Here is a 27,103-nt window from a genome sequence, read left to right on the forward strand (position 1 = left end):
GTTTTATGACAAATCAACATTTCGTATTTTCTGCTTTCATGTGAACTAAACCATATTTCAGTAAATTATTTATTTGTATGACATATAATTTTAATGTGATGTAAATATGCTTTTTAAATAGTTTTTTTGATGATTAAATATAGCAAATATAGTCATTTAGTACTTCAAGGAAAGCTTTTAATTTTCCTTTGTCATTACCTTAGAATTACTTCATATTACACTGCTTTTATCTTTTATGATTTGAATATAATTATGATAGTAACATATAATTATTAGTTATAGACTCGCCTGATACAAAATATCCAGGCATTCGTTTCTGGAAGAGGATGTTATAGTCTTGTAACATTTCTTTGTCCAGTAGGTGGCACTGTTTAATTTCAAATATGAGCTGTATAACTAGCGTGTCTCAATTTATTCTCCAAAGGGAACATTTTTGATGGTGAAAGTAGATGCTATTCATAGTTACATTTTGGTAACAGACATAACTTGGACTGTCCCAGCCCAGCCAATCACTCTTAATAGATTGTCCAATTTATGTATATGCGTTCAATAAATATTCATTAAACATTCACTGTGTGTTAGATGTTGTAGGGATTGAAAGATAAGGAAGACATATTCTGACACTAAAGGAGCTTCAGGATTCATAAAGTCATAATACATTGTCAAATCTTTATTGAAACATATTTAGTGTATTTCCTACATACCCAGTTTATACATATATACAAAACCACATGCCATATGTAAAAGAAAATGTTACAAATTAGTGCTATCAATAAGATGCCACATAGCACTGTCTAAAGGTAAATCAGATATTGCCCGTTTCTGATGTGTAATTACGAAAAAATTGAATGTCTTCATTGGTTTGAAGTTATAACTAACAAATTTAATTTGGTTTGAGTCTAAAAAACGGTGTTTTCTTTCACTGAAGGTTCTCAAAGCACATATATTGCCACTGACTAATATTGCACTTAACAAATCGGGCTCATGGTAAGATTCTCTTTTTATTTCTAATTTTTAGCAATGAAACAAATTTCTGTGTTTATTTATCAAAGATTCCAGTTAGATAAGTATATAATATATTCATTTTTCTGATTTCAGTACCCCCTGGATACTGAGGAGAAATATAAACCCTTTCTGCCACTCTTCTAATCTGAGTTTTGTGTCGTGTTTGTGCTGCAGTGAATGGGAGGCATATTGGGTTCTCAGCAAATGTAGCTGCTGAAGAACTCAACTCAGGAATGAGTCGGGCAGGGTGGCCTCATATCTAACTTGGTTGGTTGTGATCAGTCTATTCAGAGCAGGCACTTTCCATCTAGGTCAGTGATTTGGGGTATGGCAAACAGCAGCTTCAAGTCTCTGTTGAGAGCATGGCTGTGATCAGCTTGGGAGCGACGTGCTAGGTAGGAGAGATGAGGGAGATGCCTCGTCTTGACCTACAGACATAAAATAAACATAAACTAGACATAAAATAAGCAGTTTGCTAAGGCTTCCATAATAAGGTAGCACAAACTGAGTGGCTTACACAACCAAAATGTATTGTGTCACAGTTGTGGAGGTTAGAGGTCAGAGGTCAAGGTGTCATCAGGGTCAGTTCCTTCTGAGGCATTGGGAAAGAAGCTGTTCCACAGCTCCTGTAGCTTCTGGTGGTTTGCTGGCAATCTTTGGTGTGGAGAAGCATCACCCTGAGCTCTGCCCTCATCTTCACATGGTTTTCCCTGTGCGTGTCTGTGTCTATATGGCCTGTTCTTATAAGGATGTATTGAACTAGGGCCCACCCTACTGCGGCATGATCTCATCCTAACTTAACAATTTTTTTTTTTTTTTTTGAGATGGAGTTTCACTCTTGTTGCTCAGGCTGGAGTGCAATGGCACAATCTTGGCTCACTGCAACCTCCAGCTCCAGGGTTCAAGCAATTCTCCTGCCTCAGCCTTCCCAGTAGCTGGGATTACAGGTGCCTGCCACCACGCCCAGCTAATTTTTTGTATTTTTAGCTGAGACGGGGTTTCTCCATGTTGGTCAGGCTGGTCTCGAACACCTGACCTCAGGTGATCTGCCCAACTTGGCCTCCCAAAGTGCTGAGATCACAGGCGTGAGCCACCATGCCCAGCTGTAACTTAACTATTAATAATTATATCTGCAAGATCTTATTTCCAAATACATTCACATTCTAAGGTTCTGGGGGATTATGACTTCAACATATAAATTTTGAGGGTATATATTTCAACCCATAAAAGTATCTATAGTATATATGTGTATAGTTGCAAATGTGAGTTTGCATCTGGTCCAAAGGTAGAGGAAGTCTGTGGGAGAAGATGGTAGAAGGAAAATACCTAGGAGAGAATCAAAGATACCTTGTCTTGTCAACCTGCCTGTTTAGTTGAGTTTTGCTATTAGAATTTTCTTCACCTTTTCTTGTTACCACTTGACATTCAGACTGGCTTTTCAATTTTGTGGATTGTTTTCTGTGCTGGGGAAATATATTTTTGTTATACTTTTGAAGCAATATTTTGATTTCAGAGATATTTTAGAAAGAAAGTCTCTTTCCTAATTGAATATTGAAGGAATGATTAAGATGCTGCTATTTTACATTACACTCTATTCACTATTCCTGTAGAAGAATAGCTATGTTAAAGGAACCATTCATTTGTTTATTAAACAGAATATAGGCCAGGTGTGGCGGCGCACGCCTGTAATCCCAGCACTTTGGGAGGCCGAGGCGGGCAGATCACGAGGTCAGGAGTTGGAGACCAGCCTGGCCAACACAGTGAAACCCCGTCTCTACTAAAAATAAAAAAAAAAATTAGACAGGCGTGGTGGCCCGCCTCTAATCCCAGCTACTTGGGAGGCTGAGGCAGGATAATCACTTGAACCCCGGAGGCAGAGGTGGCAGTGAGCTGAGATCGCACCACTGCACTCCAGCCTGGGCGACAGAGCAAGACTCTGTCTCGGGGGTGGGGTGGGGGTTGGGGGAGGGAACAATGGAATATATCACAATTTAGACATTGTTCTCAATTTAACTTTTTGTTCTGCACACATGATTTCCATTGTAAAAAGCATAATAGGCCAGGCGTGGTGTGTCACACCTGTAACCCCAGCACTTTGGGAGGCTGAGGCAGGCGGGTCACTTAAGGTCAGTAGTTCAAGACCAGTCTGGCCAACATGGTGAAACCCCATCTCTGCTAAAAACACACACAAAAAATATAGCCAGGCGTGGTGGTGGGTGCCTGTAATCCCAGCTATTCAGGAGGCTGAGGCGGGAGAATTGCTTGAACCTGTGAGGCAGAGGTTGCAGTGCGCTGAGATCACGCCATTGCACTCCAGCCTGAGTGACAGAGCGAGACTCCCTCTTAAACAAACAAACAAACAAGCAGCATAATAAATAGAGTTATTATCCTACAGGTAAAACATGAAGTCTTTATTAACACACTGCCATTCTTCCCTGCAACATGTTTATATTCCTTGTGTTAGCTTTATCACAGGAAGCTATGATCGGACGTGCAAGCTCTGGGACACTGCGTCTGGAGAGGAGCTGAACACCCTGGAGGGCCACAGGAATGTGGTTTATGCCATAGCATTCAACAATCCTTACGGGTGTGTTCATCCCTTCACTTATTTGTTTATTAATTCATTTACTCATCCCTCCATCTGCTTGGGGAGAAAGGGAAGAAGACAAGAGGTCTAAATTTATTGAGTGCTTGGTATGTGCTTTGGAAGCCTTTTAGATACCTCCTTCAAAGCTTAAAAGGGTCTTTGGGTTAGCTATCACTATCCTCATATAGAATACAAGGTTTAAGGCTGGGCGTGGTGGCTCACACCTGTAATCCCAGCACTTTGGGAGGCCGAGGCGGTGGATCACTTGAGCTCAGGAGTTTGAGACCAGCCTGGCCAGCGTGGTGAAACCCCATCTCTACTAAAAATACAAAAATTAGCTGGGCTAATGTATGTAATGCATGGTGGCGCATGCCTGTAGTCCCACCTACTCGGGAGGCTGAGGCAGGGGAATCACTTGAACCCAGGAGGCAGAGGTTGCAGTGAGCCCAGATCGCACCATTGCACTCCAGACTGGGCAACAGAGTGAGACTCTGTCTTAAAAAAAAAGAATACAAGGTTCAAATATGCTTCTAAGGATCACACGGTAGTAAAGAGGAGAGCTGGAGTTCATGCTCAGGCAAGACTTGACTCTCAATCCTTGGGAGTTCCGACAGGCACTGCCTATTGATGTTCACAGCTCTGGGCTGGTGCCTCTGGGGGAATGTGACATACACACACAGCATGGTTTACTTCATTTAGAAGTTAATTTACAGTCTTGCCAGGCAGGAAAAAAATGTGTGTGGCAACATGCTAAATAACAATACCAAGTACAACAGAAGTATTTTTAAACCAACCTCTAGATAATGAACAGGAGATTACACAGTGTCTTCTATTCTTCCTCATGACACACTGCTGATTCCCATGGCACCCTGAACATCTATAGCAGTGAACATACCCACTGGAATGGGCATCCTCCTCCCACTGGTTAGGTTCTAAGCTGATCAAGAGTTAGTTGTATTTGTCAACCAATGTGCTTATGTTGGTTGTACTTTCAATTGTAATTGTGTAACATAACGTGTAATTTAACTAAATATTACATAAACCAGTAAAATATGAGTGTGAAAAGAAAGCTGGTCTTTTCTAGCGAAGCATAAATAAGGCAAATCTTTGAAAAATTGTTTCACAACTAAATGAAGTTGTGGAGGAGATCAATGTTCAATTGGAAAGCACACTGTCAAAATCTAGAAAAATTCTGCACTCAAGATTGTTCTGCACGTATGTTTAAGTTCTTTAAGTTCTCATTCCACTTGCAAGAAAAGAAAACTAGATATTGTAGAGGTTTGATACGATTTCTGAAAGACAGATGGTGAACTCCACTTAGCTGACACACAGTCAAAGAAAGACAGTGGCCTCTTGTGAAAAGATTGGCAAATAAATACATATTTATATCTAATGGAATGTACCTTTTTTAGACAAGCAAGTATTTTTTCATGATTGCACATGCTAAATGAATTTTTCCATAAAGGAAGCTGGTTCTATAAATATGGTTCATTTACTATAGTGTTATGATGACTAGAACAAAACAGTAAATGATTTAACAATTAAGACAAGAAAGTGATCACCCTGATTTCTCCTGGTAAGAGTCTTTAGAGATGGTGTGAGCCGAAAGCAGACGCCAGAAGGATGGAGGGTGGTGAGCAGTGGAGAGGACACACGGGGCAAAGAGACCTCAGCAGCTCAGTGTCTCCAGGAGGGGATTCATCGGGCACACTCAGTGGCCAGTCTCTGTAGTGACTTAGTGGCCAGTCTCTGTAGTGACTCAGTGGCCAGTCTCTGCAGTGAGCATTTCATGTTGAGAAACAGAAGTATGTGAGGTCAGAGCATTCAGTGGAGTTTAAACTCTGTCCTGTGGGACCGAGTTGCCATCAAGGATTTGGGAACAAAAAGGGGAAAGATGAAAATGATGTTTTAAATAGAAGGATAGCTCTGGCAGACAGAAGAGGTCAGAGGGTTTGGATGTGAGAAGAAACAAGACACAATGAGGTCATTTAGGATGCAGATATGACAATACACTCATGATACCATAATACACTCATTGCTTGGGAAGGGGCAGGAAGAATAGAGGAATTTCATAAAAATTTGATACACTTAGAATAGACATTTTATATTACAGTTAAAAAACTTGATATCTAGGTTGCCAATATAATATCTTTTAGAAATGTAGTACCCTTTCAAAACATGTTAATTGTGATGGCACCAACTTAAATTGGTATATTAAAATGATTAAGCGTTCCAATTAAGTTTTAGAAAATTTAACTTTGATCTATGCATTTTTATATTCCAGAGAATGACAGTTTTTATAATACCTTATTATACCAGCTTATGAAAAGATAAAGATTTTATTGAAATTATAAATGACACTATTTTACATCTGGTATAATTCCTACTTTCACTGCAATGCTATTTAAAGGATATTCTCTATAACATAATGCCATATCCTTTAATAGTCTACTTAACAAACATGATGTGTTTGGGTGTCTATCTGAGAATGAAGTTTTCTCTTGTTGGGGAGGTGAGGGATACTTTTTGACTCTTCAACTGAATTCTACCAAGAGCCCCTGATGAAAAACCCACGTGTCCAATCAGTTATCTTCGCCTGATGATTCATGTATGCGTGAATGCAGTGTTTCTCATTGCACTTTGGGGTCATTGGGGTTTCAGTAGCATAAATTCAACACAATCACCAAAGAATAAGAGGGAGTGTGTGTGTGTGTGTGTGTGTGTGTGTGTGTATGAGAGAGAGAGAAAGAAAGGAAAAACTTCAACCAATTTATTGTTTATCTGCTTTATACCTTAGGGCAGGAGTAAGCTTTGATTCAATAAAGTAATTCTCAAACACATTGACATGAGAGATATCTTCTATAATGTGGTGTCATGTGGATATAGAGAACAGTTTGTGATAGAATAGATATCAGTCAAGAAACAACAGCAACTCCACACTCATGTTTGAGGGTCAGGAAGGATGGAAAAATGAATTGATGGAACTGATAAAGAATGGACATAGTGAGACCTCATCTCTATAAAAAATAAAAAAAAATTTAGCCAAGCATGGTGACATGTGCCTGTAGTCCCAGCTACTCGGGAGGCTGTGGTAGGAGGACTGCTTGAACTCCGGAGGTTGAGGTTGCAGTGAGTTGAGATCGCACCACTGAATTCCAGCCTGGGTGACAGAATAAAATTCTGTCTCAAAAAAAGAAAAAAAAAAAAAGCACAGGGCTTTGAGCTTATCTTGAGCACGTATTGGAAGACATCAGCAGCTGAAGTAAAATGCCCTGGGCTGGAAACCAGAGGAGAAATCCAGGTCAGACACGCTGTTAGGAAGCTTTGGGTGGGTAAGTGTTTGCCAGTACAAGCTGCCCTTGGAGCATTGACAAAGAGGGTGGCACTTTGCTTTAGTCTGAGAGACCACCTAGACACTATAGAAATATGGGTGTCCTGGGACAAGGGGGAGAATCAAGGCATCAATGTTAGTCTGGATAAATATACATTTCTAGTCTGCTTTAGGATATATGTGTTGGGTCGTGAGATCTCTTACACTTTGGGAAATTGAGCTTGTACTGTAAATGATAATCCAATTGGGTGAACATCTTGAAGAGCTGGTGTAAAAGACAGTTGTAAGCCAGGGTTAAAAGAAAGGTTTTAGTTCCAAGATCAAAGGACAAACAGGGTAATCTACTCTTGCTTGTTGGATGTTGATGTTAGCTCTGCCCCGCAGTCAATATGAGAAGCCTCTTAGTTGAAAGTGACTGAAGTCTTTGTATTTCCTTTCTAAACCCTCTTACAACTGGAATAATATAGGCATTATTTCCTTAAGAGGACAAGCACTGTCTAAATTCTCAAAACCTTATTAACCATATTTTTAATGGGATTTATCTTTTTTCATTTTTCTTTTACATTCAATGTTATTCTTTTCCATATACTTATTAACATTTTTCTATGTTTACACAGTTCATACTATACATTATTTATTTTAATTTGTAAGTAATTTTCTAAACTAAACCTTTTGCTACATTCATTAAACTCATTTTAAAAATTATTATAATCCCAAACAAATATACCTATAACTTTAATATAAAACCTTTAAAATTAAATGTGTAAATCGATACCACTCAAAAATTAGACTTTTATTTTATTATCCACTGAAACAAATTTAAGATTGCTTATAGCTTTAGAAGTGAAGTAAATTTTTTACTCATGTATGAATATCTCTTATCTTAGTTCAGTTTATTATATAATGTGTCTTTTTTTTAATAATCTACATTTCTTTTAAATCTTAGTGACAAAATCGCCACTGGGTCCTTTGATAAAACTTGTAAACTCTGGAGTGTGGAAACAGGAAAATGTTACCATACCTTCAGGGGTCATACCGCAGAAATAGTGAGTATATTTAACAATTTATTATTATTTTATGTATATATATATATTTATTTATTTTCTTTGAGACGGAGTCTCACTCTGTCACCCAGGCTGGAGTGCAGTGGCACAATCTTGGCTCACTGCAAGCTCCGCCTCCTGGGTTCATGCCATTCTCCTGCCTCAGCCTCCCGAGTAGCTGGGACTACAGGCGCCCGCCACCACGCCCCGCTAATTTTTTGTATTTTTAGTAGAGATGGGGTTTCACCGTATTAGCCAGGATGGTCTCAATCTCTTGACCTCATGATCCACCCGCCTCGGCCTCCCAAAGTGCTGGAATTACAGGCGGGACCCACTGCACCTGGCCTTATTATTATATTTTATGTTGCTGTGTCTTTTTAGGATTCTATTATAAAAGTAGTGGGGCTACTTTTATAATTAATTTTCAAATTCTACCCCATGTTTTTAGTCTGCCTATATTTATATGGTGGTACCAATATAATTTAAAAATTACTCTAGTTAATATCTTGCAGATTCTGTAAAGAACTGTATCCTACATTGACTAAGTAGACACGTAATATGATAAATTTATAAATATAATAACCAATCTTACTTTTTAATTGACTTTTCTTTAAAGTACTGACTCAATGAGGGTCAATTAAGTTATAAAAACGGTTTTTAAAATAATTGTTAAACTACTATGTGAAATATTTAAATATTTAGGCTGATTGTTCTCTGTATAGCATTAGAGCTCAAATTTGCCTAAATAGTCTGATACTCGAAACAGCTTTCAATATTGGGAAGCCCTTGTCCTTGACCAATTCTGAGACATATCTGATAACAATTAGTGCAATAATTGGCGTTCCATAAGAACAGATGATAGCTCTTAAAAATAAACAGGCTGCTGCTCCTAATGATTAGTAATACCTTAAATGGTTTTAATCAAAGATTTAAATAAGGAAAAAATGATCTGATTTTAACAAATCCCCAAGTTATGTTTTGGTCTGTTAATGGGGATCACACCTTTCCCTCCATTTCTGGCCTTCATTAGGTAGAATGATTCTTTAAATATTTAACTCACTAACTTTGTTGTACTTTGAAGTTACTCTTAAGTGGATAATACCAAAAGAGAATCCACAAATAGAAGGTACTCACTTTACCAATGCAGTAGTAGTATAAAAATAATAGAGACTTTTGAGGGTCAAAGAGAGAAAAGGCTAAAGGAGGAAACAAAATATAACCACCTCTCCCGTAACTGTCAGTAGGGAAATATAGCTCAGTACTTTTTGAATTGAACAGAGACATAAAAAGAATGTGCTAATAACTATTAGTTGATGAAGAGCGGAGATTGATAACAAAGAGTGACAGGTCTTTTAACCTCAGTATTCACTGGAAAAAAAGATACCTGCTGTGAACCAGAAAGAGCAAACAAGAACATACAGGGGTGGAGGGAGGAAAAGCAAGCCACAGTGGCGACAGCTTTTGTGAATAGTTGGTGACAGCCAATCTGCCAGCAGTGTTCAAGTGCTAGCACCCACACCCACCCCTGGAACTTAGGAACAAGATACCTAGAACAGACTGTGAAATGCTTGGAAATATGTCTTGAGGATAAGGAAAGTACCTGGAGATGGGAAAGGGTCCTGTATTCTGCTTATTTATGTACACCTTAAAACAGGAACAAAAACAAGCTGCTTATTTTAGAAGTAAAATTTATTTACACTCATCCTAAAAATTCATGGTATATTCATCCATAAAGAACTCATGCTATGTTGAAGTTACTTTGCTAGTGACTGGAAATACTGCAGTGAAACATAACTGACCCTTTGACAGCACTTGCTGTTTGAGAGGCACTGTCCTAAGCCCCTTTACATAGACAGGTATTAGCTTAGTTTTGCCTCATAGCAACCCTAAGAGGAAGGTATTTTCCCATTTTACAGAGTAGGGTACTGAGGCATTGAAAGCTTAAGTAACTTGCCCAAAGTCAAAGAAAAATATAATGTGTGTCCTTAGAGTGTGACCATTTTTCCACACTCCTTTAGATTTTGGGGGATATTTTCTTTAGATATAATTCCTAGGGAGACATTCATCTTTTTCACAGTCAACAACATCCATCCAATAAATATTTATTAAATATTGACTATGGGTGGAGCCCTGGCCTACACGCTTAGGGTATCTGAGAGAATCAGACACAATTCTTACAATTCAATAGAAGGAGTAAAAGTGTCAATGGATAAGTTCAAAGATGTGTTGTAAGTGTCAGAAGTGGATGGGGATTTCAGTGTGGACACAGAGGGAGCAGTGTGGCCTCCTGAGCCAAGGAAAGGTGTTCAGGAAAGACTTCCCAGAAGGGTGGCATGTGCATTCCAGGCAGACCGAGCAGCCCTGGAAAATGCTGAGAAGAGGTATGCAACAGTGATGTGTGCCTGAAACTCAGGTGGCTCTGTGTGATCAGAGCAGAACTTCCTGACCCTCCATGTGGTAGCATGTGCAGAATATGTGAATGTGGATTTGCAGCACACTGAAGGGAGCTGCCTGCTGTGCATGGCCAGAGGTGATGGGCAAGGATTCCTGCTGCTGCCCAGCTGCCTGGGTTAAAAGTGTCCATGCCTTGGCACACCTATAGCCCATTCAAATTCAGGTCACAGGGTGCGAGCAATTAAAGTAGGAGAGGCAGGCAAGGGCCATAGTATGCAGGAGGTTATATACTATGCTAAGGAATTGGATTTTATTTTGTAGGTAATGCAAAATAAAAGTCTGTTGAGACTTTTTGGCTAGGAGATGGTATGATCAGGTGTGCTCTTTGGAACGATTATTTCTGTGGCACTGTGAAAAAGAAATGGGAGGGTGGTAAAATCAGAGTTATCGGCCAGTTGGGGATCTTGCTGAAATCCAGGTGAAAAATGATGAAGGCCTGTTGTAAAGATAGATGAAGAGAATGTGAGTAGAACTTGGTTACTAAGTAGTTATGAGGCATAAAAGAAAAGGGGAACCCAGGATGGATTCCCTGATTTTGTGTTTGCATGATGGGCAGTGCCATTCACCAATTCTGTGCGTAAAAGAGGAGGAGCAGGTTTGCACCTATATGACTTTTGTGTCTTAGATTGATATAAGCTGCCTGTGTGATAGCCAAACAGAGGCATCCATTTAGCAGTTGGCTCTTTGGGACTGGAACTGAGCAGTGAGGTCTGGGAAAGAGACTTGGATGCATGAGTCACTGGCATCTGGGTGGCAGTAGAAACCAATGAACAATTGAAATTGCCCAGAGGAAAATGTAGAGTATGGAGAGGGACTGACAGAATCTTGGGAGGATGGAGAAGAGAGAACTTCAAATGATACAAAAAGAAAAAAGAAAAACAAGAAGAAAGGGAGGGAAACTAGAGAACAAAGGATTCAGTGCTGCAGATGTCAGGGAGGTTAAGCGGGATGACCGGTCAAACCTGGATTGGGCATTTAGCCAGAGTGGTTTCAGAAGAGTTGAAGAGTGAGCAGAAGATGGACAAAAATGATGGTAGACTGTTTCCCAAGAAATTTGGTTGTAAAGGAGGAAGAAGAGTTACTAAGAGGGGTACATAAGATCAAGGGAGGATTTACTCAAACATATTTACAGGCCACTGAAAAGGATCTAGTCTACAGGGAAGGAAAAGTTAGCAGGTGCCTCTCCCCTAGGTGTGCAGGGAAGGGGTTCTTAGAATGGGTGGAAGGATCCCTCTGCATCCGAGACTGAGGGGAAGGAAAGTAAGATCAGGAAGTTCCTACCTGACAGGAGAGTTTTCTCGGGGAAGTGGTAGGAGGCCAGGATGTCTGTTGAGGAGGGGTGACGATGGAAGTAGAGGCAGGAGTGGGGAATGGGAGAATGTATAGAGCCAGAGGCATCTTAAACAAAGTAGGGAACAGTGCTGAGGACTCTACTGAGGACAGAGGCATGAAAGAGCAATACCAGTAACTTTCTGTGCTGTTCTCTTAAGCTACCTTGGCTGGGTGATGAGGCAGGGAGGCAGGTGGTTGGATAAAATCCTTGCCTGATAAAAGTTAATGTTAGGAGTTGGTACGGAAGGTGCATTAGATAGATAGGGACTAACAGTATCGAGGATACTGGGAGGAGTGATGCTTCCGGGGTGTCAGTTGAATGGGGAGGATGGACCAGGAGAAAAGGCAGATGTCTCAATGAGATGAAAGATCTTCTGGGGGAGGGGAGTGGGAAGGGAAATTTTGACCCTGGATTGGTGAATTGGTGGTGAATCTTCTAGAGAAGATAATACTAAGGTCCATGGTGTGGCCATGGGAGAGATTACTGAAGAGTTGTCCGGGGCATGGGTCTGGGGGAACTGGATGGATTGCCCACGTGAAGGCCACCTAAGACTTGGCATTGAGACTACAAGCCAGTAGTCTCTTGATGAGTGAGGGGCTGTGATTGGAAGGACTGTGGTGACAGCAGCAAGGAGAAGGAGAGCCATATAGCACGGATCTTAAAGGAGGTGGGCTTCACTTTTGTTCTTGTTCTTCTGTGGTCTGGAAGTGGCAAAGGGAGCTAGTGCCCCTCCAAGCCTTAGCTGGGTGCTGTGGGAGAACAAGCAGCCTCTTTTCAAGAGGAGGACTCTGAAGGACTCAACCTGGGGGTAGCAGGTCACACATACGTGGGGTTTTGTACAAAGAATTAGACGGAATCTGGTAAGGTAATTGCATCTGGAAGATTTTCTGTGTATAATTTACACTTTGAAACTCTGTCTTCCTAAAATTTCTCCCATTTTATTTAATTTAGGTGTGTTTATCATTTAACCCTCAAAGCACATTGGTGGCGACTGGAAGTATGGACACAACAGCCAAATTGTGGGACATTCAGAATGGCGAGGAAGTTAACACCTTAAGAGTATGTCAATAATGTTAATAAGCCTGTTATTTGTGTTCATTCTTATTTGTGTTTTTGTTACAAAATGAGCTCTAAGTTGGAGGTTGTTGAGTTGCTGGTTTTCAAATTTTAATGGTGAAAGAGTGTCCCTACTGGTTTCCTGGCTATTCCAAAGACTTGGGTGGAGGTGCTGGGGAAGTCCAAGGAGCTTTTTATTTTGACTAACTTTAGTCTGCAAAACACATAAACTATATCTTAGAAACCATCACCATCTCTCTGGCTAAAAGGAAAGCAGGTGGAGGCTGGCACTTTTGGAAGAGGCAGAACTGGAGAACCATGACAAGAGAATCCTTAGAGCAATGACTGTGAGCACACTCTCCTCTGCCCGCTGGTCTTTCAGCCATCCTGTATCACAAAGTCTGAAATGACAGAGGGGCAAGTGACCAGAGGGGAAAAGGCCAAAGGGCTCTGCCCACAGAGTGAGTGCTGTGGGGCATGCTCTTGTGTGTCACCACCATGCGCCCAGCACCTCCCCGCCATCTGTCACTCTCCCCTTCCTCCCACCCCAGCCCAAGTCACCGCAACAAAACTAGAGTGACCCTATGTTGTAATCAGCAGGAACAGCCGGATGGGAAATTCAGTTTCCTTGTCCTTTCAAAATTGTAAATACATTTTTAAAAACATGATTTGTTTCCTCAGAAAGCTTTTTCTAAGCAAGTTAAAACATGGACTGCAAAAGAAAAAAAAATCACCATTTTAAAATAACAGTAATGGCTTTTCTTTCTTAAATCTGAGTATCTAGCATTATTAGTGTAAGTATACTCTTTCTGTTCTCAGTTCTTTTTTCGTTTTTTTTTTAAATCATTACTATCTCTTCTTTCAGGCAAATGTGCAGGGAAAGGCCCCCATTAATGCCGCACTTTCAACTAAAATGACTCCTTTTACAGACGTGCCTAAGAGCACTCAATGGGAGGGGTCCTGCTTGGCACACCTGTCTGCGACAGAGGGTGAATTTGTTTTGCGTACTTAGAATTCGAATATTCAACTACATTTCATTTTGTCCTTTGAAATCAATCAGAAAAATCAAGTTATAATTCAACTTTTCTAATTCTTTGTATTATTTAAAAATATACTTATGTTAATTTACTAAAAAAATGAAGGAATCAAGGGATATATGTACTCCAACCAGGATCCCCTTATCAGAGTTCCAGAATCTTCTGTGGAAAGTGGTTTCTTCCCATTATCTTACAGTTTGATTCACTAACACTAGATAGTAACCAGCTGAAAGTCAGGCCAAAGGCAGGAATTTATCAATCGATTTCATGTCAAGTTATCCTAATAATTTCCTTTTTAAAAGTAATTAGTTTTATTTCATACACTGTTTACTTTTGCACACCATGTGTTATTAGCCCATGGCATCCCCTGCTTTGTAGTGTTTCCAAGGCAATGTAAAGGACGTCCTCTAGTTTCCCCAAATACAACCTCTTTCTTTTGTTTTTAATAAATATTATTAAGTTAAATGAACTAGCTGTGTGTAAGTCACTAATTTTTAGTAAACTCACAGAATTGTGCAGCCATTACCAAAACCTAGTTTTCAAACCTTTCCATCACCCCGAAAAGAACCCTGTGCCCACGTGCAGACACTCCCCATCCTCACCCCAGCCAACCGCTGACCTCCGTTCCTAGAGCTCGGCCTTCTCCAGCATTTCCTTTTAGACTGATACTGTACGCTTGCAGAAATTGTTTTATCTGCAGGTATACTTGACAGTATCTGCACTTTTTCTAGGGACATTCTGCCGAAATCATCTCCTTGTCATTTAACACCTCAGGAGACAGAATCATCACGGGGTCTTTTGATCATACAGTTGTAGTGTGGGACGCTGATACTGGAAGGTAATTCTTAGTTCTTAAGAATTGTTTTAACCTGGATCAGGGGGTTCAGAAAACCCTCTGTTATTTTTTAGTTTAAGCTACTATCTATTAACTCTGCTTTGGATTCCATAAAAATAGGACATATTGAAAATGTAAATTAATTCATTCTTTAATGATATTTCTGATTCACAAAATATGTGCATTCTTTGAATTCTGAGCAAATAATGACAAACAGCAACATAAAAGGAGAATGTTAGCAATAGTCTGGTTATATAGCTATTATTTATTCCATGGATAATCAGATTTCAATGGCTTGTCATTATGTTAGGCATGAATATCATGTATAAATAAAAACTCTTAGTTAATTTCCCAAATTAATTTAGTCCAAGAACTTCAATTTCCTTCCTAATGATTTTTGGTCCTAGTTGCTAGGAAGTTAACTAAATTAGCATATTTGTGTTGGAAAACTCTACTCTTGGATTTGTCTGTGATTTAATAGAGGGGCTAATTATCAGGGGTGACAACCAAGATGTATGCAACAAGAAATGATAGAGGAAGAAGGACCTTTCAGTTACTTAATGTGTAGTTTCTGAACAACCAGGGGTGCGCTCATCCGGTGTAAGAATACTTCTTACGGCCTTTACTATTTGTTACCCATGTCTTTTTGAAATGTTGCCTTAAGTAGCATTATTTTGATAGTTTAAAATCTAAGTACATTTTTGTTGAAATGAAATTATTTATTTATTTAGTTAGTTTTTGAGACGGAGTCTCGCTCTGTTGCCCAGGCCGGAGTGCAGTGGCGTGATCTCGGCTCACTGCAAGCTCCGCCTCCCAGGTTCACGCCATTCTCCTGCATCAGCCTCCCAAGTAGCAGGGACTACAGGCGCCCGCCACCACGCCCGGCTAATTTTTTGTATTTTTAGTAGAGACGGGGCTTCACTGTGTTAGCCAGGATGGTCTCTATCTCCTGATCTCGTGGATCCACTCGCCTCGGCCTCACAGAGTGCTGGGGTTACAAGCGTGAGCCACCGTGCCCGGCTGAAATGAAATTATTGGTAGCTTCTTTTTGAGCAATAGTAGAGCCATATTTGTCATCAAATATATTATTTTGTAAAAACCAAATTTTAGATTAGCTTACACAGATGGGCTTGGCCTCATTATTCATGTGCATATACTGAAGTAAGATATCTTTCACTAGTTTTAATTATTTTTGTGTTGTAGGAAGGTAAATATCTTAATTGGTCATTGTGCTGAGATTAGCAGTGCCTCGTTCAATTGGGATTGCTCTCTAATATTAACTGGCTCTATGGACAAAACCTGCATGGTGAGCGAAATAAATAAATATCTTTGCTTTATGTTGTGTCTATACTCTTTACTGTGTCAGATATCCATTGTAACATTAACAGATTTCAAAGATGATATAAAATTAAGATATTAATTTACAAAAAATAGTTGGTAATTTTTAAAATTTCTAGTTTTGGATTTTCCAAATTTGAAGGAATTGTGATGTAGTAAAGCAATTTGAATTGCTTCAAGTATATTAAATATCTTATTTGAGAAGGCATTTTATTTTTATTTAATATCCCACTGTTCATTTATAGAACTTCAATTAGTAGAGTGACCCTCAAGGAGCCTCAAACACAGTGTTTCCTTGTCCCTAAGTTTCTATACTTAAAAAATGGTTACTAAGAGATTATGCTATGGAATTATCATTTGTTTATGTAACAAATATAATCTTATAATGTACTTTCCATTTTCTGACATTGTAGTTTTATATCAAGCTCCTAATCATTTGATGTCCTTCCTATAAAAAGAGCACAACTCTTCACCAACCAGTAAAGCATACACGTTGAGATATTTTTTCTTTCTTTAATGTAGTGGCAGATTCTAAATGTCTGACTTTGGTTTTCTCTGTGGCTAGAGTGTGCCTTGCTTGATGGTTGGCTGTGGTCTCTGGTCATGAATCAAAGTAAATCTAACTGAACATGCATGAATTACACAAGTGATTTTTGCACAGTTATTTAACCAGCCGTAAGCATGTCATGAAGACCACTGGCCATCTTCACACTTCAGACAGAAAGTCATAGTATTTTTTGTTTTGTTTTTTGTTCTTTTAATTGTAGCTGTGGGATGCTACAAATGGAAAATGTGTGGCAACCTTAACAGGCCATGATGATGAAATACTAGACAGCTGCTTTGATTACACTGGAAAGCTTATTGCAACTGCTTCAGCCGATGGTAGGTGATCTGTTCATTCTTTTAATTTCTGGAGAGATTTATGCTTTGCTTGATAACCATGCATAATTCTACACTATGGGTCATTTCTTTGATGACCAGCTATGATAAAAAACCATGTCTCATCTCTATCGTGACCATGTATGGCACAATAGTGTGTCTATACCGTATACCTGATAACCACATGTAATGTTATGCAATGTCTGTGTCACCTCCTACATAACGAGGTATATGAGGTCTTTGTCATCTTCTTAATATCTGTATGTGATGCTATATTCTGGGTCATCTCCCTGATTTTTATTATTATTATTATTTTGAGACGGAGTCTCACTCTGTTGCCCAGGCTGCAGTGCAGTGGTGCGATCTCGGCTCAACGCAACCTCCGCCTCCCAGGCTCAAGTAATTTTCCTGCCTCAGCCTCCCGAGTAGCTGGGAATACAGGCATGCACCACCATGCCTGGCTAATTTTTGTATTTTTAGTAGAGACGGGGTTTCTCCATGTTGGCCAGGCTGGTCTCGAATTCCTGACCTCAGATGATCCACCTGCCTTGGCCTCCCAAAATGCTGGGATTACAGGAGTGAGCCACTGCGCCCAGCTTCCCTGATGATTACATATGATGTTACCCTATGTTGGCCTTGTCAACTTAATTACCATCAATGGTGCTATAATCTCCTTTATTATAACCACATGTGCTGTTCCGCTATGTCTACTGCATCTTTGTGATAAGCATACATTATGCTATGCTATACACTGTCTCTTTGATTACCACTGTGATTCTACACTATGTGTCATCTTATTGATAACCATATATGGTGCTATCCTAGGTGTGCTTCAATCCTGTGACAGTCACATGTGACACTACACTATATCTGTCATCTCCCTGTTGCTCACATGTGACATGATATTGTGTCTGTCTTATCGCCTAAGGATCATGTTTATTTCTACACTGTATCTGCATCATCTTGTTGCAAGTTGCATATTATGCTATACTGTGTTTTCATCTACTCCTTTAAAACCACATTTGATGCTGGGCCATATCTGCATCATATCCTTGATAATCATATATGATGCAAAACCATGATCATCTTGCTGACAAATATGTATGATACTAACACTCTGTCCACGTCATCTCATTGAAGCCACATGCAATGCTATATGATGTTTTTATTATCTCAGTGACGACCATCTGTATTGGTGTACTATGCATGCGTCATGTCCTGGATAACATTTTATGATACTGAACAACAAGTCATTCCCATGACAACCATATATGATGTTATATTATGTGTCATCTCTTTGACAAACATATGTGATGATTCATTGTGTCTGCACTATTTCCCTGGCAAGTATTTATGATGCTACTCTATGTCTGCAGCATATTCCTGAAAAACATGTGTTAACACTATACAATTTCTACATTATCTCCCTGACAATTTCCTATTTTACACTAAACTATGTCTACACCATATCCTTGATAACCACATGGTACTATACTAGGTCTCTATCATCCTATGTCTCCTTGGCAAGCATATATGATGCTATACTAAGTCTATGTCATATCATGACATCACATACCATGCGTGATGCTATTCTGTGAGGCATAGAATTTGAAGTATGAACTATGTGTCATCTTCCTGAAGATACAGATAATGCTAAACTACATCGATACCATCTACCTGATGACCACGTATGAAGCTACACCAAGTCTATGTTATCTATCTGATGACCACATATGATGCTATATTGTATCTATGTCATGTATCTGACTATGTTTAATTTACACTGTTTTTATCCTCTTTATAATAATGTATGATACTATACTGTATCTTTATCCAATTATTTATAACCATATATGATACTATTCCATATCTTAGTATTTCTTAGAAATCCATGTATGATGCTATAGTATTTATACCTCATTGCCCTGGCCAACATGTCTGCAGGGTCCACTATATCACATCACCACCTTTAGAAAGGTGGTGATATCTATCTATCTATCTATCTATCTATCTATCTATCTATCTATCTCCTATTTGTTCTGTTTTATACTATATATAATTTTATGTATTTTTAATATTATATATTTGTACATTTTTATATATTATATATTTATATGTATTACACTATATATACTATATATATAATTCTGTTTATACTATATATAGTATATAACCAATAGTATATAAATGCACACACACATATATATATAGTATATAACCAATATTATATAAGTATACACACACACATATTTATATATGAAGGCTGAGAAGTCTTGCCATATGCCATCTGCAAGCTGGAGAATCAGGAAAGTCAGTGGTATAATTCAGTGTAAGTCTGAAAACCTAAAAACTTGGGGAGACCAATGGTGTAACTCTTAGTCTGAGGCCAAAAACTTGAGAGAACTGAGGAGGGCACTCGTGTCAGTCTTGGAGTCTGGGGATCTGAGAACCAGAAGCTCGATGACCGAGGGCCAGAGAAGATGGATGTCCCAGCTCCAGAAGAGAGAATTTCATCCTTCCTCCACCTTTTGTTGTATCTGGGTCCTCAATGGATTGGATGATGCCTGCCCACATTGGTGAGGGTGGCTCTTATTTACTCAGTCTAACATCCTCACAGACACACCCAGAAACAATGTTTTACCAGCCACGTGGGTATCCCTTAACACAGTCAAGTTGACACATAAAATTAACCATCACAATGCCGCACTGTGTGTGTATATCCTGTTACCCACATATGACATTATACTATATCTGCATCATCTCCCTGACAACCAAATACAACATCGTGATGTTTCTGAGGTATCCTAAAACATGTGTTATGCCTACCTTATTCTTTGATAGTCATATATGATGTTGTACTATGACAATTTCCTTGATGATCATGTATGATGCTATATAATATATGCATCATGACCAGGTGTGGTGGCTCATGCCTGTTATTTCAACACTTCGGGAGGCCAAGGTGGGAGGATTGCTTGAGGCCAGGAGTTTGAGACGAGCCTGGGCAACATAGTGAGACCCCATCTCTACAAAATTAAACAAAAATTAGCTAATTAAAACAAAAATTAGCCAGGTGTGGTGGCATGCACCTGTAGACCTAACTACTCAGTAAGCTGAGGAAAATAACTTGAGCCCAGGAGTTCAAGGTTACAGTGAACTATGATTATGCCACTATACTCCAGTCTGAGTGACAGAGTGAGACCCTGTCTTCTTGATGAATATATTCGTTGATGAACACACACACACACACACACACACACACACACACACACACACCCCTCATATTCTAGACAGCCATATGTGGTGTTACATTATTTGAAATGTATTGGACAATGATGTGTGATGTTATATTATTACTATATCACCCCTTTAACAACCCCATAAGATGCTATATGTTACTTTATACTATTTCGGCATCATATTCATAATAACCATTTATTACACTAGGCTACAATTAATCTCCAGGACCTACAAATATGATACTACACTATGTCCATGCCATTTGGAAAACAGGGTATGATGATACAATACTTTTGCATCATTTCCCTGACTACTATTTATGATGCTGCAATATGTCTGCTTCATTTTCATGTTAAGCACCTGTGACATTACAACATATCTGTGTCAAATCCATGGTATCTTCATATGACACAAAATCATGTGTCATCACCCAAATACTTTTTTTCTGCATCCAATCATCCATGAGACCCTGATGTCTTGTATGACACTATGCTATGTGTCATCTCCCTGATAACGTATAACACTGCCGTATATCTGCATTATCTCTCTGAAAACCTAAGTAAGCTTATACTATTTTTTGAGCCATATCCTTGACAATTGTATATGAAGCTATACTATGTCTCATCATGTTTTTGGCAATGGATGAAACTATACTATGCTTGCATATATTTAGGAATCATGTATAGTTATATATATGTATACACATACATATATGTGTATATATACATAATTATACATGATTATATATATTATATATATATTACATTCTGAGATATTGTGAATTAGGACTTCAACATATGAATTTTAAAAGGACACAATTCAGCATATAATAGCACATATGACATACTGTGTGTTTGCTGCATCTGCCTGACAACTGCATATTATTTTATGTTTTTATCATCTTCTTGAAACCACTTATATTACACTGTAACTTCATCATGCCCTGTACAAAGGGCTGTGCTATATGGGTGACATGGCCTAGTTATTTAAGGATGATGCTACAATATATTTACTTTGTCTCCCTGATGATCATTTTATTTGTAAGAACATGTTTTCATCCTCTCCTTGGCAACAACTTATAATTTCTCCACTATGTCTGTGTCATTGCCTTAATAACCACATGTACTCTTTCTGTATCATCTTTCTGACTACCACATATGATGCGTGTAACGTATGTGTTATATCCCTGATATCCACATGTGATGCTATCTTATCTCTTACCTCTCTTTAGGACCTTTATGAGATTGAACTATGTCTACGTCATCTCCCTGATGGCCACAAATGGCAGCTACATTACATATGTGCCATCTCTCTGACACGTATGCCCCTATACTATCTGATTCATCTTTCTCATGACCATATATCCTGCTTCACTATGTGTGGATCCTTTCATGACAACAATATTTGGCTCTGTGCTGTGTCTGTTTGTCTATACTGTGCTACGCTATGCTCTACTCTTCTATGCCATACCATACCATACTATACTGACTTATGTGTGTACATTGTCTTTTTTGGAACCAAGTATAATGTTACATTCTGCCTCATCTCCATGGTCAACGTGTATGATGTTATGCTATATCTATGTCACCTTCTTTCTCTTTTTCTTTTTTTCTTTGAGATGGAGTCTCGCTCTGTCGCCCAGGCCGGAGTGCAGTGGCACGATCTTGGCTCACTGCAACCTGTGCCTCCCAGGTTCAAGCGATTCTCCTGCCTCAGCCGCCCGAGTTATGTCACGTTCTTGGTAATCATGTTTGATGTTATCCGGTGTGTTCATCTCTTTGATCACTGGATGTGATGCTAAACTATGCCTGTGTCATCTGCTGTCAACAATATGGTATGCTACATGCTGTGTTCCTTATCTTCTTGATGATCATATATAATGCTGCACTGTCTAGTATGTCTGTTTCATATCACTGGAGGTCTGGACATTGCTACACTTTGTGTTTGTCATCTCAGTGATGACCGCCTATTGTGCTTCATTTGTATTCTTCATTTCCTTGAAAACAAAAATGTTTCCCTATGTCTGTGTCACCTTGTTGAAAACCATACATAAGCTATACTGCCATCATCCCCTACCTGTTAATCATGTAGGATGGTATATTCTGGGTTATCTCCTTGATGATCATATAAAAAGCTGCCATGTGTCTGCAATGATAAACATGATAATTGTGGATTGTGCTCACATACGTTTGCATCTGTATGTCTTAGACAACTATGTATGCTACACTATCACTCCAAATCTCTTTGGCAACCATATATGATGCCAAATTTTGGGTCCTATCACTGATGATCATGTTTGATGCCCCATCCTTGACAGCTATATGTTGTACAATATTATCACTGCTTATAGCATCGTAAATGCTACAAAGGAGCTTGAACATTTGGCAAGCATGTATATTGCTAAACTATTTCTCTGTCATCTCCTTTACAATCGCAATCATGTATGAGTCTGTACTATATCTGAATCATCTCCTAGATAACAAAGTGACATGCAATTTTAGGATTCATCTTTCAGAACCATGCATAAGAAGATCATCTTCTTGATGATGATTTGTGACACTATCCTTTGTTTGGGTCTTGATATCGCCACATATTGTGTTAAAACATGACCCCATAATATCCTTCATATCCACATATGATGTTATATTATGTGTACTTCATTTCCTTAATAACTATAGATGATATACTAAGTTACCGCCTTTATAACCATGTGTTATATCTCCCTATTTCTGAGTCATCACCTTGATAACCACATGTGACATTATACTGTGTGTTTCATCATGTTGAAAATCACGGATAATGCTTTTCTCCTTGATAACCACATATGATGCCTGATATTTATATGGACCAGCTCCTTTGTGACATTTATGATGCCATAATATAGGTTATTTCCATGAGGAAAACCCACAGTGCTGCATTCATGCATGTCATCTCCTTGATATTCATGTGTAATGCTATCCTATGTGCCATTTTAAAATTCCCATATTTGATGGTACTCTACATGCACATCATCCCACTGATAACCATATGATACTATACATGTGTCATCTCCTTGGCACTGTGTATGGTTCTAAAATCAATCTTTGTAGAATCCTTGTGCACCACATATATCCCTGTACTATGCGTATGTCATGCTCTTTATGGCCACTAAGATGCTACAGTGTCTCTGTCATCTCCCTGATCATCATGTATGACATTACAACATGTCTACACCTTCTGCCAGAAGACAGTCATCATATCTATCTATCTGTCTATCATCATCATCATCATCATCATCATCTATCTAATCTATTGAGAGAGAGAGTCATATATCTGTATCTCTCTCTCTCTCTCTCTCTTTCTTTACATTAGGTCTATTCATGTTCCTAAAGGCCTTTATAATGCAACAATATTTATGTGGCATTTCTTTGATAAACACATAGGACCTCACATCACATCTGTGTCTACCTCATTTGTTTGATAACCGTGAGTGATGCTGTACAATGTCTGCACCACCTCCTTGATAAACAAATATGGTGCTATACTGTGTCTTCATCATCTATGATCCTGTACTGAGGATTATCTTATATTTTGGGTCATTTCTCTGACCATAATGTATGATGCTACAATATGTCTGCATCTTAAACTTGATAACCGTGGCTGGTGCTATAATACTATATGCACCATCTCCTTGATAACCACCTATGATGCTATACTATGTATACCAAATCTCCTTTACAACCATTGATGATCTATGTTATTTGTCATAAGTAGTGATCTATGTTATTTGTCATAAGTAGTGATTACTACTTATGATTCTATGCTGAGCCATCATATTGATATCCATACATGATGCCACTCTGTGTCATCTCTTTGGAAACCATGTATGATGCTACACTCTGTGCACCTTATATCCAAGAAGATTACATATGATGTTACACTAGATTATGTCATCTCCCTTATGCCCATATTTGGCATTGTATTGTCTGCCGCATCTCACTGATGATCACTTATGAGGATACACGATGTCTACTTCACTGTCTGCATTAACATGTATTGTGCTACCTCTTATCAGGGTCATCACCTTGAAAACCACCTATGATGCTACATGTTTTCATCACCATCTTGAAATTTATGTTGGAATCAATATGATATCTGTCTTAGATAATGTTGTACTAATATATGTCATCCTTTTAATCACATGATATGTTTGCATCATTGATAATCATATATAATTCTAGGCTATAGGCCACCATGACAACTACATATCATGCTATACTATGTCTGTATCATCTTTTAACATACTACATATATTGGTACATTATGACTTTTTCACCTCCTTGAGAGCCATGTATGATACTGCTGTACTATGGCTAAACTCCCTGATGACAGTGATGCTACATAATGTCTGCATCATACCCTTGACAAAAACATATGGTGCCACACTCTGTCTGCATCATAATTTTATTAAGTATGTGTCATGGTATAGTATTACTGTAGCACACTTTGATAAATATATGATGCTCTGCTTTTATCCATGTTGTGTAGTGATGTAAACTATATCTTCATCCTTTACTTGATGATGATATATGATGCTATACTATGATTTTATTATTTCCACAGTATTCTCAAATGACAATCTATTATGGGTCATCTTTTTGATGGTAATGTATGGTGTTACTCTATGTAGGTGTCATCACTTATGTGTCATCAACTTAAGTACTATGTATACGCTATTCTATATTTGCCTCTTTTTCTTGATATCCATAAAGTATGCTATTTTATGGGTCAGTTTCCTAATGACCATGTTTGATGCCGGAAGATGTCTGCGTTATCTCTTTGAACACCAAGTGGGATTAATACTATAACTATGTCTTCTCTGCAATGACCCTGTGTGATGCTAAACTATTTCTGTGACACCTCCTTGACAATAACCTCTGATAATCATCTCCTTGAGAAAGATGTGTGATGCTGTAACATACCCTGTCTGTAGTAAATCCTATGGTACTAGACTCTGTTTTGGTCTTCTTGATAACACTGAATATATGTACTATGTTTCATCTCACTACTCCCAGTTATTATGCTAAAATATAATTGTCTCTGTCAGCCATATGTGATGCTATCTTATGTGTCATATCCTTAATAGCCATATATAATGCTACACTGTATCTACTTCCTCTTCTTGATAACCACATCAATGTTATACTATTGTCTATATCATGTCCTTGAAAATTCCTTATGATATTATGCTGTAGTTCATCTCATTTAGGACAATTTATAATGCTACAGTGTTTGTGCCATCACCTTGAAAGTTACATATGATTATACATTATTTCTGCATATTTTCATGATAGCTATTTTATCAGTCACATATTTCTAGTAAACATCTGTGGCATTTAAATCTCTGTGATTTCCCTGACAACCATGTATGATGCAACATTATGTCTTCATTGTCTTACTGAGACCCTGTATGACTATTACCCTGAAAATAATGTACTGCTACACTCTATCTAATATGTAATCATCTCCTTGACAACCACTTATGGTTATATGCTATGCCTGCATTGTTTTTAACAGCAGTACATTAATTTATACTATGTTCACATCAATTTAAAAATACTTATGCATGATATTATGAGTAATCTCACTGATGACAATATTTGATGCTGCAAGATATCTGTGTTATCACCTTGACAACTATATATGGTGCCACACTGTATGTGCAAAATCTGCTTGAGAAGTACATATGATGCTGTTATGACTGTGTTGTCTCTTTGGTAACTATGTATGATGTTTAAACCAAGGTCATTCTCTTTGATAGTCACGTATTATGAATGTCAATGTGCATGTCATCTACTTGAAAACCAAGTATGATGCTATACTATTTCTCTGTAATCTTCTTGATAACCTTGTAGAGTGCTATACTATTTTGCATCATCTTCTAGACAATTACTCATGATAATCATGGATATATGTCATATCCATGATGGCCATGTATACTATATTATTTGGGTATCATCTTCTGTAGTCCACATATGACCCGTGAAGTCTCCATTATTTTCTTGATGATCATATGTGATGCTACACTATGTCTTTTTCATCTACCTGAACTTGACAGTGATCACACATCGGGCTATACTATGTCTGCATTATCTCCTTTAAATCCTCATATGATGTACAGCATGTCTATGTTAACATTCTGACTCCTGTGTAGATACTACTATACATCTGGATCATCTTATTGATGATCATGTATGATGCTACACTGTGTATGTGTCAGCTCCATAATTCTGACCTATGTCTGTATAATCTCCTTGTCAGCAATGTATGACGCTACACTGTATCTGCGTCATCTCCTTGATAACCACATTTGACCCTACACTATGTTTATGTCATCTCTCTGACAACATGTGACACTAAGCTATGTCTGTGTCGTCTCCGTCATGACCATGCATGACAGTATCTATCTATCTATCTATCCATCTATCCATCTATCAATCTATCTATCTACTTTTTCTTCTTTATTGAAATTATTCTGAAGGCTGATTTTTTTGTTTCTTTTTTTTTTTTTTTTTTTTGAGATGGAGTCTCGCTCTTTCGCCCAGGTGGGACTGCAGTGGCACTATTTCGGCTCACTGCAAGCTCCGCCTCCTGGGTTCACGCCATTCTCCTGCCTCAGCCTCCCGAGTAGCTGGGGCTACAGGCGCTCACCACCGCGCCCAGCTAATCTGTTGTATTTTTAGTAGAGACGGGGTTTCACCGTGTTAGCCAGGATGGTCTCGATCTCCTGACCTCGTGATCCACCCGCCTCGGCCTCCCAAAGTGCTGGGATTACAGGCGTGAGCCACTGCGCCCAGCCGATTTTTTTGTTTCTTTAGTTGTATCCCTATCTGTAAAAAAATTACAGTGTTGCAGGCCATATTATTTCTGAGTTTTCTGAAGTTTAGACATATAGTTTTATAAAACTTAGAGTGTAGATCTGTGCA

At 38.6% G+C, this 27,103-nt stretch overlaps 1 protein-coding gene across 2 annotated transcripts in view; it reads left to right on the plus strand.

Moving 5' to 3' along the window:
• Positions 1 to 27,103, plus strand: part of DAW1 (dynein assembly factor with WD repeats 1) — a 53,380-nt gene that overhangs the window by 19,641 nt on the left and 6,636 nt on the right. For both annotated transcript variants that reach the window (XM_019021648.4, XM_055380608.2), the window contains 7 exons: positions 929 to 987; positions 3,470 to 3,592; positions 7,870 to 7,969; positions 12,705 to 12,812; positions 14,578 to 14,684; positions 15,885 to 15,987; positions 16,787 to 16,901. In XM_019021648.4, coding sequence (XP_018877193.3) covers positions 929 to 987; positions 3,470 to 3,592; positions 7,870 to 7,969; positions 12,705 to 12,812; positions 14,578 to 14,684; positions 15,885 to 15,987; positions 16,787 to 16,901 — 715 coding nt within the window. The remainder of the gene's footprint in view (positions 1 to 928; positions 988 to 3,469; positions 3,593 to 7,869; positions 7,970 to 12,704; positions 12,813 to 14,577; positions 14,685 to 15,884; positions 15,988 to 16,786; positions 16,902 to 27,103) is intronic.

The sequence above is a fragment of the Gorilla gorilla genome, chromosome 11, assembly GCF_029281585.2.
Source record: "Gorilla gorilla gorilla isolate KB3781 chromosome 11, NHGRI_mGorGor1-v2.1_pri, whole genome shotgun sequence".
In the NCBI taxonomy this organism is placed as follows: Eukaryota; Metazoa; Chordata; class Mammalia; order Primates; family Hominidae; genus Gorilla; species Gorilla gorilla.